A 13,503-nucleotide genomic window follows, 5' to 3' on the forward strand; every position below is an offset into this window, starting at 1 on the left:
GACCTTCACGTTTTTCGGCTCTTCACGTTCTCTTGGGGGAGGATGGACCGTAGGCATCCGACCTGTGCTTTCAGGGGAGAGCCGCGATCACGTGACTGCGTGCTTTTAAATCTTCCAAGTTTGACATGAAGACCCATCCCGAATATTTTTTACAGAACGAATGAGAGTCCCGAAGCCATTGTTTTACCCCATACAAAGTCACTTTGCCTAAAATATTTGGTGGGTTAAGCATTGCTCTGGACTAAGTTCTCCAGGTAGTTCTGCTTTTGGCAACACGTGGCGGAAAACCAACGGAATCGGACTTGGACAATAAGCACCTTTCCTGGTCACGCATCCAGAACGCTCATGTCACGGGAGGGCGCTGAGCCGGCCAGACACGGTCTCAACCTCAAGCCGTGGTTCCTCCTCTCCACTCTGCCAGCAGGCGGCTTCGTCGTTACCCTGGCTCTCTCCTGGGTGGGGCTGCTGAGAGGTAGCCGAGCCCACCACTTCCTCACCGATCCCCTGAGCTTCTTAGCAGGCACTGTGTTAGGTGAGGGGCGGGTCGACTTGCAGCGGGAACAGAGACCCGGAAACCATAGCGACAGAAGAGAGAAAGTGTGAACGTGCGCACCCAGAGCGAGCAGCCCAGCTCAGGAGGGCGGCCCAGTTCGGTGAGACCTCCGGGGCCCGGGCCCATTCCTTGTTTCCCCATCACCGGTGGTAGGGCCCATGGCTGAGGCAGGCCCACCAGCATCCTCTTCTTCTGTCCGTGAGGAAGGGGAAGGCGGAGAGGGAGGGGCAAGCCCTTTCCTTTGGAAAGCACGGGACCCAGAACTTGTGCCCGTGGCTCCCACCTCAGTGCTGAGGTCCGGGTCCCCGGGCCACCGCTAGTGAAAGAGAGGCCAGCAGCCGGGCAGCCGTGCGCCCAGCTAACATCCGGGGGCTTCTGTTTTCAGAAGGGAGAAGGGAAGAGTGGATGGTACAGTCAACGGGCAGTCTTTCCCCACAGGGTCATGGAAGCTGTTACTGTTTCACTGACTCTAAGACTCTGTTGATTTTAAGACATGTCATCATCATATAAATAAGAGAAAAACGTGCTATTAAACTGTGACACATTGCTTTCTTCTCAGCTCAGTTGTAGGCCATGTCCCAATTAAAGAGATGTTAACATGTGGCAAGTGCGTGTCTTGGTGGAGAAGAAACGCCATATTTGGAAAGACTCAGGAAAGCAAAGCGATCTGAAGGCGTTTTCGGTCTCTTGTGGGTGTGTTTGCCTTCCCTGGAGCGAGCATAGGCAGGAGGCGTTAACCTTTGGTTGACCGTCCGTGGAGTATGATCTTTAGAACAGGCCACTTCCCTCTCGGTGTGAATTGACTCAAATTCCCGTGACTGCTGGGAGAGGGACTTTGGGCTCAAAGACTTGGGGGGATTTGCCCCGATTTCCACTCAGTCTGGGCCAGATCTGGAGTTGAGTTGGGCAGACAGCAGGGTCCAGACATGGCCGGGGCCCTCGCCCTGTTGTTTCAACCTTCAGCCATCGCCCGGACTTTGGCTGAACACCAGGCGCTGGGCTCACGGAGGGAGGGAGGGAGGTGGGCCTGCAGAGCACGTGTGGCAGGTGCAAGGTCAGGTCTGGCGAGTCGGGCACAGGCTGGAGTCGTTGGTCCTACCTGAGGCTGGGAAAGGCCTCCCCGTGGGGGGACATGGGGACCGGGAGGCCTAAGGGCGCTCAGAGCAGAAGTTGCAGAATCTGCGAGCTCGTGGAAATGTGAAACCTGGTCCCTCAGGGGGTTGGGTTCTGGCTCCTTCGGAAGCAGCTGTGGTTCTGGAGGGGCTGCTGTTGAGCTTTGTTTTAGCGCGCCTTACGCATGGGGGGCAGACAGCCATCTTGTTCATTGCATCAAAGAAAAGACCAGCTTCTTGGGTGGCCAAAGAAGGGATGAGCTGAACTTTTCTGAATCAGAAAGATGCTAGACAGACAGAAACAAAAGGGCACCTCTGGTGCCACGCTCGCCCTTACACTTCACGTCACTCTAGCTTATTTGTCAGCGTAAAGTTCTAGGCTTTAATAGATGAAGAAACACTTGTTTGGTTCCCACCTGCTTTGACCACTTTTATGCTCATTTTCTTCAATTTAATGTTAATGAACGCACCGCTGTATTTGACTTACGAACACCCCTTTCGTCTCCTGTTTGCTCAAAGCATCTTAGCACACAGCACTGCTGGTGTCAGCTAAGACTGGATTCTCAGCGTAGCAACCACACCTCTGTGAGTTTCCCTAGAGCCGTAGTCGGCAAACTGCGGCTCGCGAGCCACACACGGCTCTTTGGCCCCTTGAGTGTGGCTCTTCCACAAAATACCACGGCCTGGGCGAGTCTACTTTGAAGAAGTGGCGTTAGAAGAAGTTTAAGTTTAAAAATTTGGCTCTCAGAAGAAATTTCAATCGTTGTACTGTTGATGTTTGGCTCTGTGGACTAATGAGTTTGCCGACCACTGGCCTAGAGGACCTCGGGTTTTAAGATGTGATAGTGCAAGGCCCGGGTCAGCCCGGGCGGCTCCTCGGTTCGGGAGCTGTGGCCCTGGCCAATGACAGATCTGTGATGTGCAGGTGTACTTGCTGTCTGCTGCCACTGAACTCTGCTTCTCTTGTGTAGATCACTGTCACGGACGAGGAAGTTAGTAACCCATCCTTTTTAGATCTGGTGAGAACTCCCCAAATGAGGCGGTGCACCCTTATTCTTATGTTTGCTTGGTAAGTTTGACTTGTGATGGATCCAAACGCCTGTGTCAAATTTACACGCACCCCTCCTTCCGCGGGGCGGGCGCCGCCCTCACTCGCTCTCTCCCCGCCTCCCGGTGTCGCCGCAGGTTCACCAGCGCGGTGGTGTACCAGGGCCTGGTCATGCGCCTGGGCATCGTGGGCGGCAACCTCTACTTGGACTTCTTCATCTCCGGGGTGGTGGAGCTGCCGGCCGCCCTCCTCATCCTGCTGACCATCGAGCGTTTCGGACGCCGTCTCCCCTTCGCAGCCAGCAACGTCCTGGCCGGAGCGGCGTGCCTGGTCACGGCGTTCTTACCGGAAGGTCAGTGTCTCCCAAGTCCAGCTGGCGGCCAAGAACGTGAAAACCATCGCAAATCAGAAACAATCCCGAAGGGAGACGCTCTTGTCCACCGCATCAGCGTCTTGGTACGGGGTGCACTTCCGTGACGTCACGATTTTCTGCTTAGTCACTGATTTCCTGCTTAGTCACTGTTTTTTCCTTTTGGTTAATCTTCACCCAAGGATATTTTTCCCATTGATGTTTAGAGAGAGTAGAAGGGGGGGGTGGAGAGCCATTGATCCACACACACCCCGACCAGAGCCAGGGATTGAACCTGCAGCCCAGGCACAGGCCCTTGACTGGGAATCAAACCTGTGACCCTTCGGTGTGAAGGCCGATGCTCTAACCACTGAGCACACCGGCCAGGGCTGTCGTTTACCTTCGATCACCTTTGACAAGCCTGTGTCTGGTCCTGTGGGCTCTGGGGGAGGAGGGAGAGGAGGGGTGGCCTCCTGTAGCCACAGCAGTTTGGACAAGGACACGTGGGGGATACTGAGAGCACGGATGAAGGGGGTGGCAGTCGGGCCTGGAGGGGAGAGCGTGACCTCAGGGACGGTTCAGGGCTAAACCTTCCGGGAATTGATGACGGGTGAAGAGGTTGCAGGTGTCTCCAAACGCCCAGGTGACCCCGCCCAGGTGACCTCTGCCCTGGAGCCCCGCAGCGCTGGACAGAGGAGCGTCCCTCTCTGGGGAGTGTCCGAGTGCGAGCAAGCCTGACACGTCTGTGTTTGGGGGGGCGGGGGTGGGTGGCAGACTGGACTCCCGGGCGACCTTTGTGTCCCCGGGGGACCGGGAGAGACTGGACAATGCGGTGGGAGTCAAAGCAGCCCAGACCTCCACGGAGGGGGTTAGTGATCGCATGGGGGTGCGTGAGTCCCCACGCACCAGACGGACACCCTGTGAGCACAGTTACAGAGCCGCCCGCGTCAGAGCAGAAGGACGAGGAGAGGGAACGTCCTGCGTCACTGGACTGGCTGGCGACCACAGGAGTGCCCGGCACATTCCCCGTCCGGAGCGGATGCGTTCCCGGGGTGCAGTAACTCCCACAGCCCAGAAATGACTCTCCCGTCCTGGAGCCTGGACGGAGGGGCGGCGGGCCAGGCTCCCGAGGCTCCAGGGGAGGGGCCCCCCTCCTCTCCAGCTCCCGTGTTGCCGGTGGGTCGTTCTGCCGGAGGTTCCGGGGGAGCCTGGTCCCCGCCTCTCTCCCGGCTCAGGCGGCTCAGGCGCTGGCCAGCGTAGCCTGACATGGGTCCCGTCTCTGCCTCCATCTGCACACGACCTTCTCTCGGCGTCTCTGTCTTCACTGTTACATCTGCAAAGTCCCTGTTTCCAAACAGGGTCCCATTCTGATTGTAAACCTAATTTGCATTGAAGTTGTCAATGGGACTCATTTATAGCGCCATCTGATTCAGTAGGAGACGCCTAGAGTTTAAAGCCTAGCTCGGATAATCAGGTTCTTTCCAGGTCCGCGGGCACATTCTTCCTCGCAGCCTGAGAGCAGTGGGTGGCTGCCCGGCCGGGCGGGGCCCAGGGAGTCTGGGCAGCGGCTCCCGCATTCCGTTCCCGGGACCTGGCAGCGCCCCACCTGCTCAGCGAGGGAAGGGGCGGAATGCGCTTCCCAGGCCCCAGGCTCCCATGAAAAGCCCGAGCCTGGTAAAACGCATGTCCCAGCGCTCTGTGCCGGGCAGAGCGGCCAGCACGCAGCACGACGCCGACGGCCTCAGTGCGAGAGCTCCGGTGACTGCCCCCCCCCGCCCCCACCCCCTCCGGGGGAAGCGCCCAGTGCACCCGGCAGCCGGCCAGGGCGCCATCTAAACCCAGTGAACCGGGCCTCCCAGCCATGGCCTGGGTTCCTGGCCATCCTTTCCTCTGCGTGCCCTCTAGACAACTGCTTTATGTAGTGGGTTTAGCTTTTAAAAAAACATGTGTTTTATTGATTCCAGAAAAGAAGGGCGAGGGAGAGAGAGAAGCATCAGTGATGAGAGGGAACCATTGATTGGCTGCCTCCTGCATGCCCCCTACTGCAGATCGAGCCCGCAACCCGGGCCTGTGCCCTTGACCGGAAGCGAACCCAGGACCCTTCAGTCCACAGGCCGATGCCCTATCCACTGAGCCAAACTGGCTAGGGCTGGTTTAGCGTTTTTTTATTTGTTGACTGCTCTTCACTAGTAGAGAACACGCGTTTCTCACCAGTTTCCTCGTAGCCAGAGGAGCCCTAGAATCGTGCGCTGTATTTGTCAGTGACAAACCAACTAGTCCTGAGAACCTGGCTCTTCCGGGTAATTTCTCGGGGAGAGTAGCGAGACTGGGGGTGAGGAAGACAACGGTGACAAACCCAGTGACAAGGCGCGGCGTCGATGCCCCTCTCCCAGGACCAGCCCTCGAGGCCTTGCTGGGCTCCCGGAACCAAGGGCATCCTGGTGCGGGGTCGCCGGTCTGTTGTCATCACTAAGGGGTCCGAGCAGAAAAGGGCGCACGTGGGCGCTGCCTCCGGACCAAGGCCGTGTGCGGGGTCCTCTCGGGCAGACGCCGCTCGGAGCCTCGTTTTCAGCGTGGTGGCTGCCCAGCAAGTGGTTCTCCGATCGTGTCCACAGGAAAGCCCGCGGCACCGAAAGGGCAGCCGGCACCCTGGGTGTGGGATGGCTGCTGACATTCGGCTCCGGTCCCAGAAGGTATCGATCATTTGTGCTGAGAATTAGCAAGGGCTCCGGGCTGCGAGCACAGGAAGCGCACGCCGCCCACTGTTTCGTGACCTGCCCGAGAGCACGGCCCTCACGCGGCCTCCCGCCCGTCTGCAGGGACGCCCTGGCTGCGGACCACGGTGGCCACGCTGGGGAGGCTGGGCATCACCATGGCCTTCGAGATCGTCTACTTGGTCAACTCGGAGCTGTACCCAACGACGTTACGGTAACCCCGACGCGCGTCACGGTTTCTCCCGCGTCGCTCTGCGGCCACGGGTTTGGCGGTGACTTCTAAGCCATGACGTAGTTTCCTTAGCGCGCTGCTCCATGAACCTGGCCCCCCTCAGCCACCAGGATGGCCTGCTCCGAGCTGTGGCTGCTTCCTGCAGTGCTGGCGCCCACGTTTTGTGGCTGAAGCACTTCTCACCCCGTGTCTTCGCGCACAGCCGTGGGTGCGTGGGAAGGCGCCAGACTGGGACCAGAGGAACCTGGTCGCACCCTGGGGGTTGATCTGCCTTTCCCGGCCTCACGGTTTAAGGCCACCACCTCCATTCTGACCCCTCCCACGTCTTGTGTCGGGAGCAGCCAGCGGCTGCGGGAGGAAAAGCCATGGTGTGCCGCTCCTGCCCTGGGGGGGGGGGGTGCCTGGCGCAGCTCGCTGTCCAGTGGGTGGCGGGCGGTGGGCGGGCTGCTGGCGGACGATGTGGCCCCCCCAGCCCCGAAGGCTCCCCCACCCCAGCCCCGCACGCCGCGCTCACCCAGCTGCGGGGGGTGGGGTGTCAGATGGAAAGGGTTTGCCTGGAGCATAGAGAGCCGTAGTTTTCAAAGTTCAAAGCACAGAAATGCAAGACACCGTTGCAGCGCCTTAGCTAGTATCTGTGTATTTTGCGCCTCTTGAATTTAGTCCAGCGTTTTTCACTTGAAACCGTTTTTCATCCGCAGGAACTTCGGCGTTTCGCTCTGCTCCGGGCTGTGCGACTTCGGGGGCATCATCGCGCCCTTCCTGCTCTTCCGCCTGGCGGCCGTCTGGCTGGAGCTGCCGCTCATCATCTTCGGTGAGACGCCGCGCCGTCTGCGCCGGCGGGCTGTCTGGCATGACGTGCACTTGACCTTTTTATGACGACCGACGGTTGGGGTTTCGAGGAGCCCATCTGGAGCTCTTTCTTTGTTTAGGTTCTGAGTTAAAATCAAATACAATAGAACTCTTTTATGGTATTGGGAGTAATTAAAGACCAGTCCTTTTCCTGAGACCAAATGGGACCTACGGTCTGTCTCGAAGAACCCCAAAAACCAGTCCCGTTGTTAAATGTTCTGTATCGGGCAATGTCGTGTCTTCATTTGCTCGGATGCTAAGCATGCGACGCCGAAGGAGCAGAGGACCCAGGTCCCGCACGCATCTACCATCACCTCCTTGATGGCCCCCAAGATCACAGCCTCCTTCCTGCCCCAATCTTTGTAGAATCCTGAGGGGGCAGAATCACAGACTGGGGGTGGAGGAGCGGATCTGGGAGTAAGTCACCCCAGGGACTTACCTCCTCCTCCCTCCTCAGCGAGAGAGGACCCTCACCCAACTTCCCCGCCTCCCCTTCCTTTTGCTCAGCAGCTTCCATTGCCCTGACCATGCTGGGTCCCTGCGGACACGTGCTGAGTAAAGAAACCCCCAGCAGTGCCAGGGACAGCGACGTCAGCTTCTACCCATTGGGTGCCAGTGAAGTCAGTAGAAGCAGTTGCAAATATTTCCTGGGATCTGACCCTCAAGCTCAGCGTCGAGGCTGTAGCCACGTGGTTCAACCGAGACGAGCGGTCTCGGAGCCCAGCATTCGGGCAGTGGCCGGGCCTGCAGTGCGCGCTGGGGGAGCCGGGCACTGGGGGTGCTGGAACGCAGGCCCTGCCTTCGCAGGGAGAGCCAGCTGTCCAGCACAGCCAGGATTGATAATTGAAGTGCCTACAACATGCAAAAGACAGGGCAACGAATACCCCTCATCGGCTCCTAACTCATTTGCATTTCCTCTAGTTTCTGTGTTCCTGAGGCTTTTCATGTCTTTGTATCTTCATGGTAGAAATCCTATAGAGCCGTGTGCTACTGCACGTCGCGCCCCAGGGCCTCAGTCAGCGATGTGGCATCGGAAGTGTGCACTGTCCTGGGGGAGTATTTACATCGCGGAAATGGGCAGACGCCATAAATCAGGGCTTGCTTTGCTGGGGAGCCGGTTGGCAGACATTCGCCAGCTCCTGCGAGGATAGATGTGTAGAAAATAGGAGAGGATGGTGCTCAATAAGTCATTGTCCGTGGGTGAGTGAACCAACGCCCACCAAGAGTACAGGGGCACTGGGGCTGCACGGGGGGCGGTCGGGGAGGGGGGGTAAAGAAAGGGTGGCAAAGGAGAGCTGCAGAGCTGGTGAGGGTCACCGGGGGCCGCAGCCGGGGCCAGTGGAGGCAGTGAGCACACTGCTTCCCGGGGGGCCGAGCTGAGGGGCGCGGGGCGGCGTGCGGCCCGGTGGTGATGCCTTCCCCTGCCCACAGGTGTCCTGGCCTCAGTGTGCGGCGGCCTCGTGATGCTTCTGCCTGAAACCAAGGGCATTGCCTTGCCAGAGACGGTGGACGACGTGGAGAAGCTGGGCAGGTACGTATGCCATTCAGCGCGTCCTCAACCCCGGTAAGGCGGCGTGTCCGCCCCCCAGGAACGGATGTGCTGAGACAGCTGGACACCCGCGGGGAAAATAACACAATCCCTGTCTCACAGCCTAAGCAAAAGTGAAAAGCAGTTGTCAACGGTAAGTGTAAAACAACAACAACAAACAACCCAAGCTTTGGGGGAATATGTGTTATTTCTAAAAGGTGGCTATGGAGAGGGAATTTCCGAGGAAGGTGTTAAAATTCAGAAGCAATCTAAAGGAGAGGGAGTGATGACTTGACAAAGTAGAAATAACATAACTGTGCAACAATAGACAAATGACTATAAAAATGATATATTCATAGTATGTTCATATATATTCATATATTCATAGAGATTAAAAGAATTAAGGTAGATCTACATGGAATGGCTTGGGAAGATTTTCAAGACTGATTACCAAGTGAAAAGTCACCAAACAACATGGTATAGTGTTTATTAAAGATAAAACCAATAGAAATTTCTATCTGTAGGGTGGTGGGAAGATAGATAGATAGATCATTGATAGGTAGATAGGTGATAGATAATAGATAGACATATAGATGATTGATGATAGAGATAGGTGGACAGATAGAAGTAGAGGTACTAGAAATATCAGGGGAAACACTAGAAATATCGGTATATGGTTATCTAACCATTATGCTGTACATCTAAAACTAATACAAAATAACATTGAATATAAAGTGTAGTTGACAAATAAAAATTTTAAAAATAAATAAGGGAATGAGAGAGAACAGTTTAGTTTTGGAGAAGGGCGTCTAAATGGTGTACAGGGAGTTATTATCCACCCAGTCTACCAATGTGAAATGTATTTGTGTTAGACTAACAAAAATTCACATTACACAGTTCTAACGTTCTCTGTTTGAAATCTTTCAGAATAGAAAGGAAGGGAGGCTATGACTATGACAGTGTGTAGGAAAATATCTAAATAATATTATATCCCCCGTGGAGCTAGAGACGGCTGGGAGAGGGATACAGGAGGGAAGACATTCCTCCTATACTCTATAGACTTCCTTATTGTTGGGTTTTTAAAAAAAGTTACAACGCGTTGTCTTGTATTATTTGTGTAAATTTTAAAAGTAACTTAACAGCTAATTTTAAAAATAAAAATCACTCTTCTTCTAAAGAATGACCTGGAAATTAGGGGTTTGGGTCTCTAAATTTTAAATAAATATATCAAAAATATTTATCGAAACAATGAAATGTTAGTCACCTCATGGCAGTTTTTTTCACTTGTACGCTGGGAAGAGAGTAGGTGCCCATTTTTAGGTGCCGATGCGATTGATGGCTTCACATGGGTCATTTTATTTAAAACCCAACGATTCAGGCCAAACCATCCTCACTTTCCTGTGGACGAGGAAGTCGATGCTCAGAGAGGGTTCTGTGGGCGGGGCCTGGGGTCGGTGCTCTCCGCGGCCCAGGGGCGCTCGGCTGTTTGTGCAGGTTTATTATTTCATGCTGTATTCTACTTCATTATGAAGTTTTAAATAGCGAGGATCCCCATGGTAGAACTGGAAATGTACCCCTTCACCCTCTCTTTTAATGAGGTACCGCCCCTCCCCTGAGGTAGGCACGCACTGCTACGTGTCTCGTGAGTACTTGACCAGACCCGGAAAACGTATGCGGGGATTTCATTGTCCTGGTCCTTCTTCTTCTTTTTAAATATATTTTATTGATTTCGGAGAGGAAGGGAGAGGGAGAGAGAGACAGAAACATCAATGATGAGAGAGAATCATTGGCCAGCTGCCTCCTGCTCACCTCCTACTGGGGATCAAGCCCGCAACCCGGGCCTGTGCCCTGACCAGGAATCTAACTGTGACCTCCTGGTTCGTAGCTCAACCACCGAGCCCCGCCGGCCCGGCTTCCGTCCTGTTTCTTGGTGCGGTTTTGAAAACTCAGGTTGCCCGACCGTCCCAGAGCTTCCTAAGGAAAGCTTTCCCGAATCCGCGGCCCAGCCTGTCCGCGGGGCTGACTGCCGACGGGACTGGCCGGGCAGAGGGTGGGGCGCTTGTCCCCGAAGCAGCCCAGAGGCTTAGCCTGTCGGGAGTGACAGCACTGGCTTAGTCCTCACCCACCGCTCTGCTGCCATTCCACCTGGGGCGATGCTACAGGGTGGAGTTTGGGGGGGGCGGCAGAGCCCCTCAAGCCCTAGCATGTCGTCAACTAGAATTAGGAAGAGAAACTTAAACGGTGTGAAAACCGTGGGAAGCCCTCCGGAGCATCACGCACGCACGGGAAGGTCTTGCTTCAACAGGAAGTAGAACACAGTTTTGCCAGTTCTGTCATCACGGGCCATTTCTTGGTTCCCACCGGGGTTCGGGGCCAGATCAGGGTTGGGGTGCCGAGTCCCGTCCCCCATCACAGCAGTGCTAGCAGATCGGGAGGAAGGAGGGTATTCCGGGAGCTCCAATGACGCAGGGGACGCGGTGGGGACGGAACCAGGACTGTCTTACTCAGACGTGAGGGGAGCTCTCGTGGGCGGATGTGCCTGAAGGGCTGTTGGGCTGGGGTACCCAGGAGAGCACCCCAGCCGGATCCCAGGGTCAGAGGCAGGGGTTAGTGCTGGCTGCCGGCGGCATGGGGCTGCATGGGGGGCTTCTGGACCCCCACCCAGGCTGGGTGCGGCTCCTCCCCCCTGACCCCTCGGAGCCAGTGATCCGAGGGCACGGCATTCTTCTGGTTGATTTTCTGCTCCACTTCCCCCTGTTCCCATAGTGTTTGGATGCTCGTTTTCCCTGCACCCCACCCCGACGCCCTCTGCTCCCCAAAGTTCCACCTCTACCAACGGCTTCACCCCAATGACTAACTCGGTAGGCGATTTCCTGACCTCAAGACTCGCCCGTCTGGGGTCAGATGCTCAAACTCCTCAGGGGAGAACGGAGAAGGCGGGAATTTGGGGTCAGGACTCGCCTACCCAGTTAGTCCTCACCTCAGCCTGAAGCCAGAGGGAGAAGTGGGGTTCCGGGGAGCACAGGGCACCGGGGTGGGGTGCCGGGGAAATGAGCAGCCAAGCACTAGAGGAACGGGAAGAGGTGGAGCAACAGGAATTCAACTCACACACGTTGTTTCTATGTTTGTAACTTTTCATAACAAAATTTTGATAAATTATTAACTAGGCCTCGTCTCTGCCCTTGAGAAACATTTCGTAAAAGTGAGATTTGCAGTCTCACGAGGGAGGCGCTGTCTGCGTGCCGCTTTGCACCGACGGGCTGAAACCTGGTGGCGCCTCCCTCCTGAAAGGAGGGCATCCCCAGGCCACTCGTGCTGCTCTTTTGCTCACACATCAACTCCTTCCCAACCCACGCGTCACTCGTGGACATGCATGAAGGACGTATGTGTGCGCGAGGGTCTGGAAGCGGGCGGAAGGGGCCTGGAGAGGGGCCTGTCGCTGCTCTGAGCGGGGTGTTCAGGAGAAGCTGTGTGTGTGTGTGTGCATGTGTATGTGTGTGTGCATGTATATGTGTGTATGTGTGTATGTGTGTCTATGTGTGTGTATTTGTATGTATGTGTGTGTATGTATGGTGTGTGTGTATGTATGGTTTGTGTGTATGTGTGTATATATGTGTGTGTGTGTGTGTGTGTGGTATGTGTGTGTGTGGTGTGTGTGTGTGTGTGTGTGGTATGTGTGTGTGTGGTGTATGTGTGTGTGTGTATGTGTGTGTGTGTGTGTGTGTGTGTGTGTGTGTGTGTGTAAACCAGCCGGGATGCTGAGTGAGGCCCGAGGCTTCCTGCTGCCGGGCCGCTCAGCCTGTGGTAAGGCCTCTCTCCTCTGTCCGGCAGCCCGCCCTCCTATACGTGTGGCAGGAAGCAGAAAGCCCCGGTCCCCGGAGCTCCCCTGTGAGGCGCCCGCCGGGACCACGGAGCAGCGCGGGCCGAGGCGGGAGCGGCGTGCCCCGCAGACACCGGCGTCGGCCCCGGGCCGGGCAGCCCCGCTGCTTTGACTCTTTACAAGACGTGCACCCGGCCAGCCCCGAGCGCCGGTCCGTGGTGCTGGAGGAGGTGAGTCCGGATGCTGGACACGTCTCCGGCCCATGGGTTACAGACGAGACGCCCCGTCCAGTGCTCACAGCGGCTCCACCAGGAACGGGGTGAGCAACCAGGGGCCTGGGGAGCGTGGACAGAACTCGGGTCATCAGGAACCCAGGCTCCGGAACGCGTGTCCTGAGGGTTCCTAGGAGGATAGACTCTACGATCCGGGGACTCTACAGTGAAGACACGGGACATCCGGATAGAGCCTGCGCTTTCTCTCCTCGCCGGGATCCGCGAGCCCCGTGGCGTCGGGGGCATCGGGGTTGCGGGATGCTCGGGCCTCGCCCCGCAGATCAGCACACATCTGTGTGGCCTGGGGACCCGGCTATGACCTATGACATCTGGTTGGTCCTGCGATGACTGCGACACTAGAGCCGCGTGTCCGTTGCTGAACCAAACCCGTGGTCAGGGTGTCCTGGGTCGTAAGGTGGTAGCCGTAAAGGGCTGTTTATCTTATATTTGTGAGATCAGGTCTGAGGCGGCGCCCGCGGGCAGGAGTGAAACACGTGGACAGTTCTCCTTCCGTCCGGACACGTGGCACTAGGTTTGGGAAGTAGCTCCCGTTTTAACGGAAAAGAACGGTCCGTGATGTCCGTGCTCAGAAGCATTCGAGGGACAGATGAGCACGTTGGAGCTACTCCCACGGGATTGGATCTTCCTTGTTCGTCACCGCGACCTGTGCAGCGTGCGGTTGAATACCAACCTGCTGGCTTTTCCTGGTCTGCTTCACGTGCTCATTCGGTGCCTTTCAGAGCCGACGTGTGCCTTTCTGCAGGGCTTCCTGGCGAGTTCCTCTGTGTGGGCAGGCCGTGGCCACAGGCGGGTGCGCGGCGTGTGCCGATCGCACCAGAAGCTCCCGCGCCTGAGCCCGCAGAGGCGGCTGCGAGTCTGTCTCCTGGGACGCCAGCCGGTCCCCGAGGCCGGGACGCCCACTCACCCCCCACCTGCCTTCCCGCATTTCCCTGCCGCGGGGTGGCTGTTGCTCATGGACACCATCACCTTTGAACTGTACTTTGAGTTGATACTTTGGTTCTGATA

General features: G+C 56.6%; 1 protein-coding gene across 1 annotated transcript in view; it reads left to right on the forward strand.

Annotated features, from left to right (window-relative positions):
• SLC22A3 (solute carrier family 22 member 3) overlaps nt 1-12,411 on the forward strand; it is a 57,902-nt gene extending 45,491 nt beyond the window's left edge. Inside the window, exons 6-11 of the mRNA XM_028129849.2 lie at nt 2,637-2,734; nt 2,851-3,065; nt 5,882-5,990; nt 6,707-6,819; nt 8,289-8,388; nt 12,217-12,411. Of these exons, the coding sequence (XP_027985650.2) occupies nt 2,637-2,734; nt 2,851-3,065; nt 5,882-5,990; nt 6,707-6,819; nt 8,289-8,388; nt 12,217-12,277 (696 nt within the window). The 3' untranslated portion in view covers nt 12,278-12,411. The remainder of the gene's footprint in view (nt 1-2,636; nt 2,735-2,850; nt 3,066-5,881; nt 5,991-6,706; nt 6,820-8,288; nt 8,389-12,216) is intronic.
• Nucleotides 12,412-13,503: the final 1,092 nt, after the last annotated feature.

Source organism: Eptesicus fuscus, chromosome 10, assembly GCF_027574615.1.
Source record: "Eptesicus fuscus isolate TK198812 chromosome 10, DD_ASM_mEF_20220401, whole genome shotgun sequence".
Taxonomy (NCBI): Eukaryota; Metazoa; Chordata; class Mammalia; order Chiroptera; family Vespertilionidae; genus Eptesicus; species Eptesicus fuscus.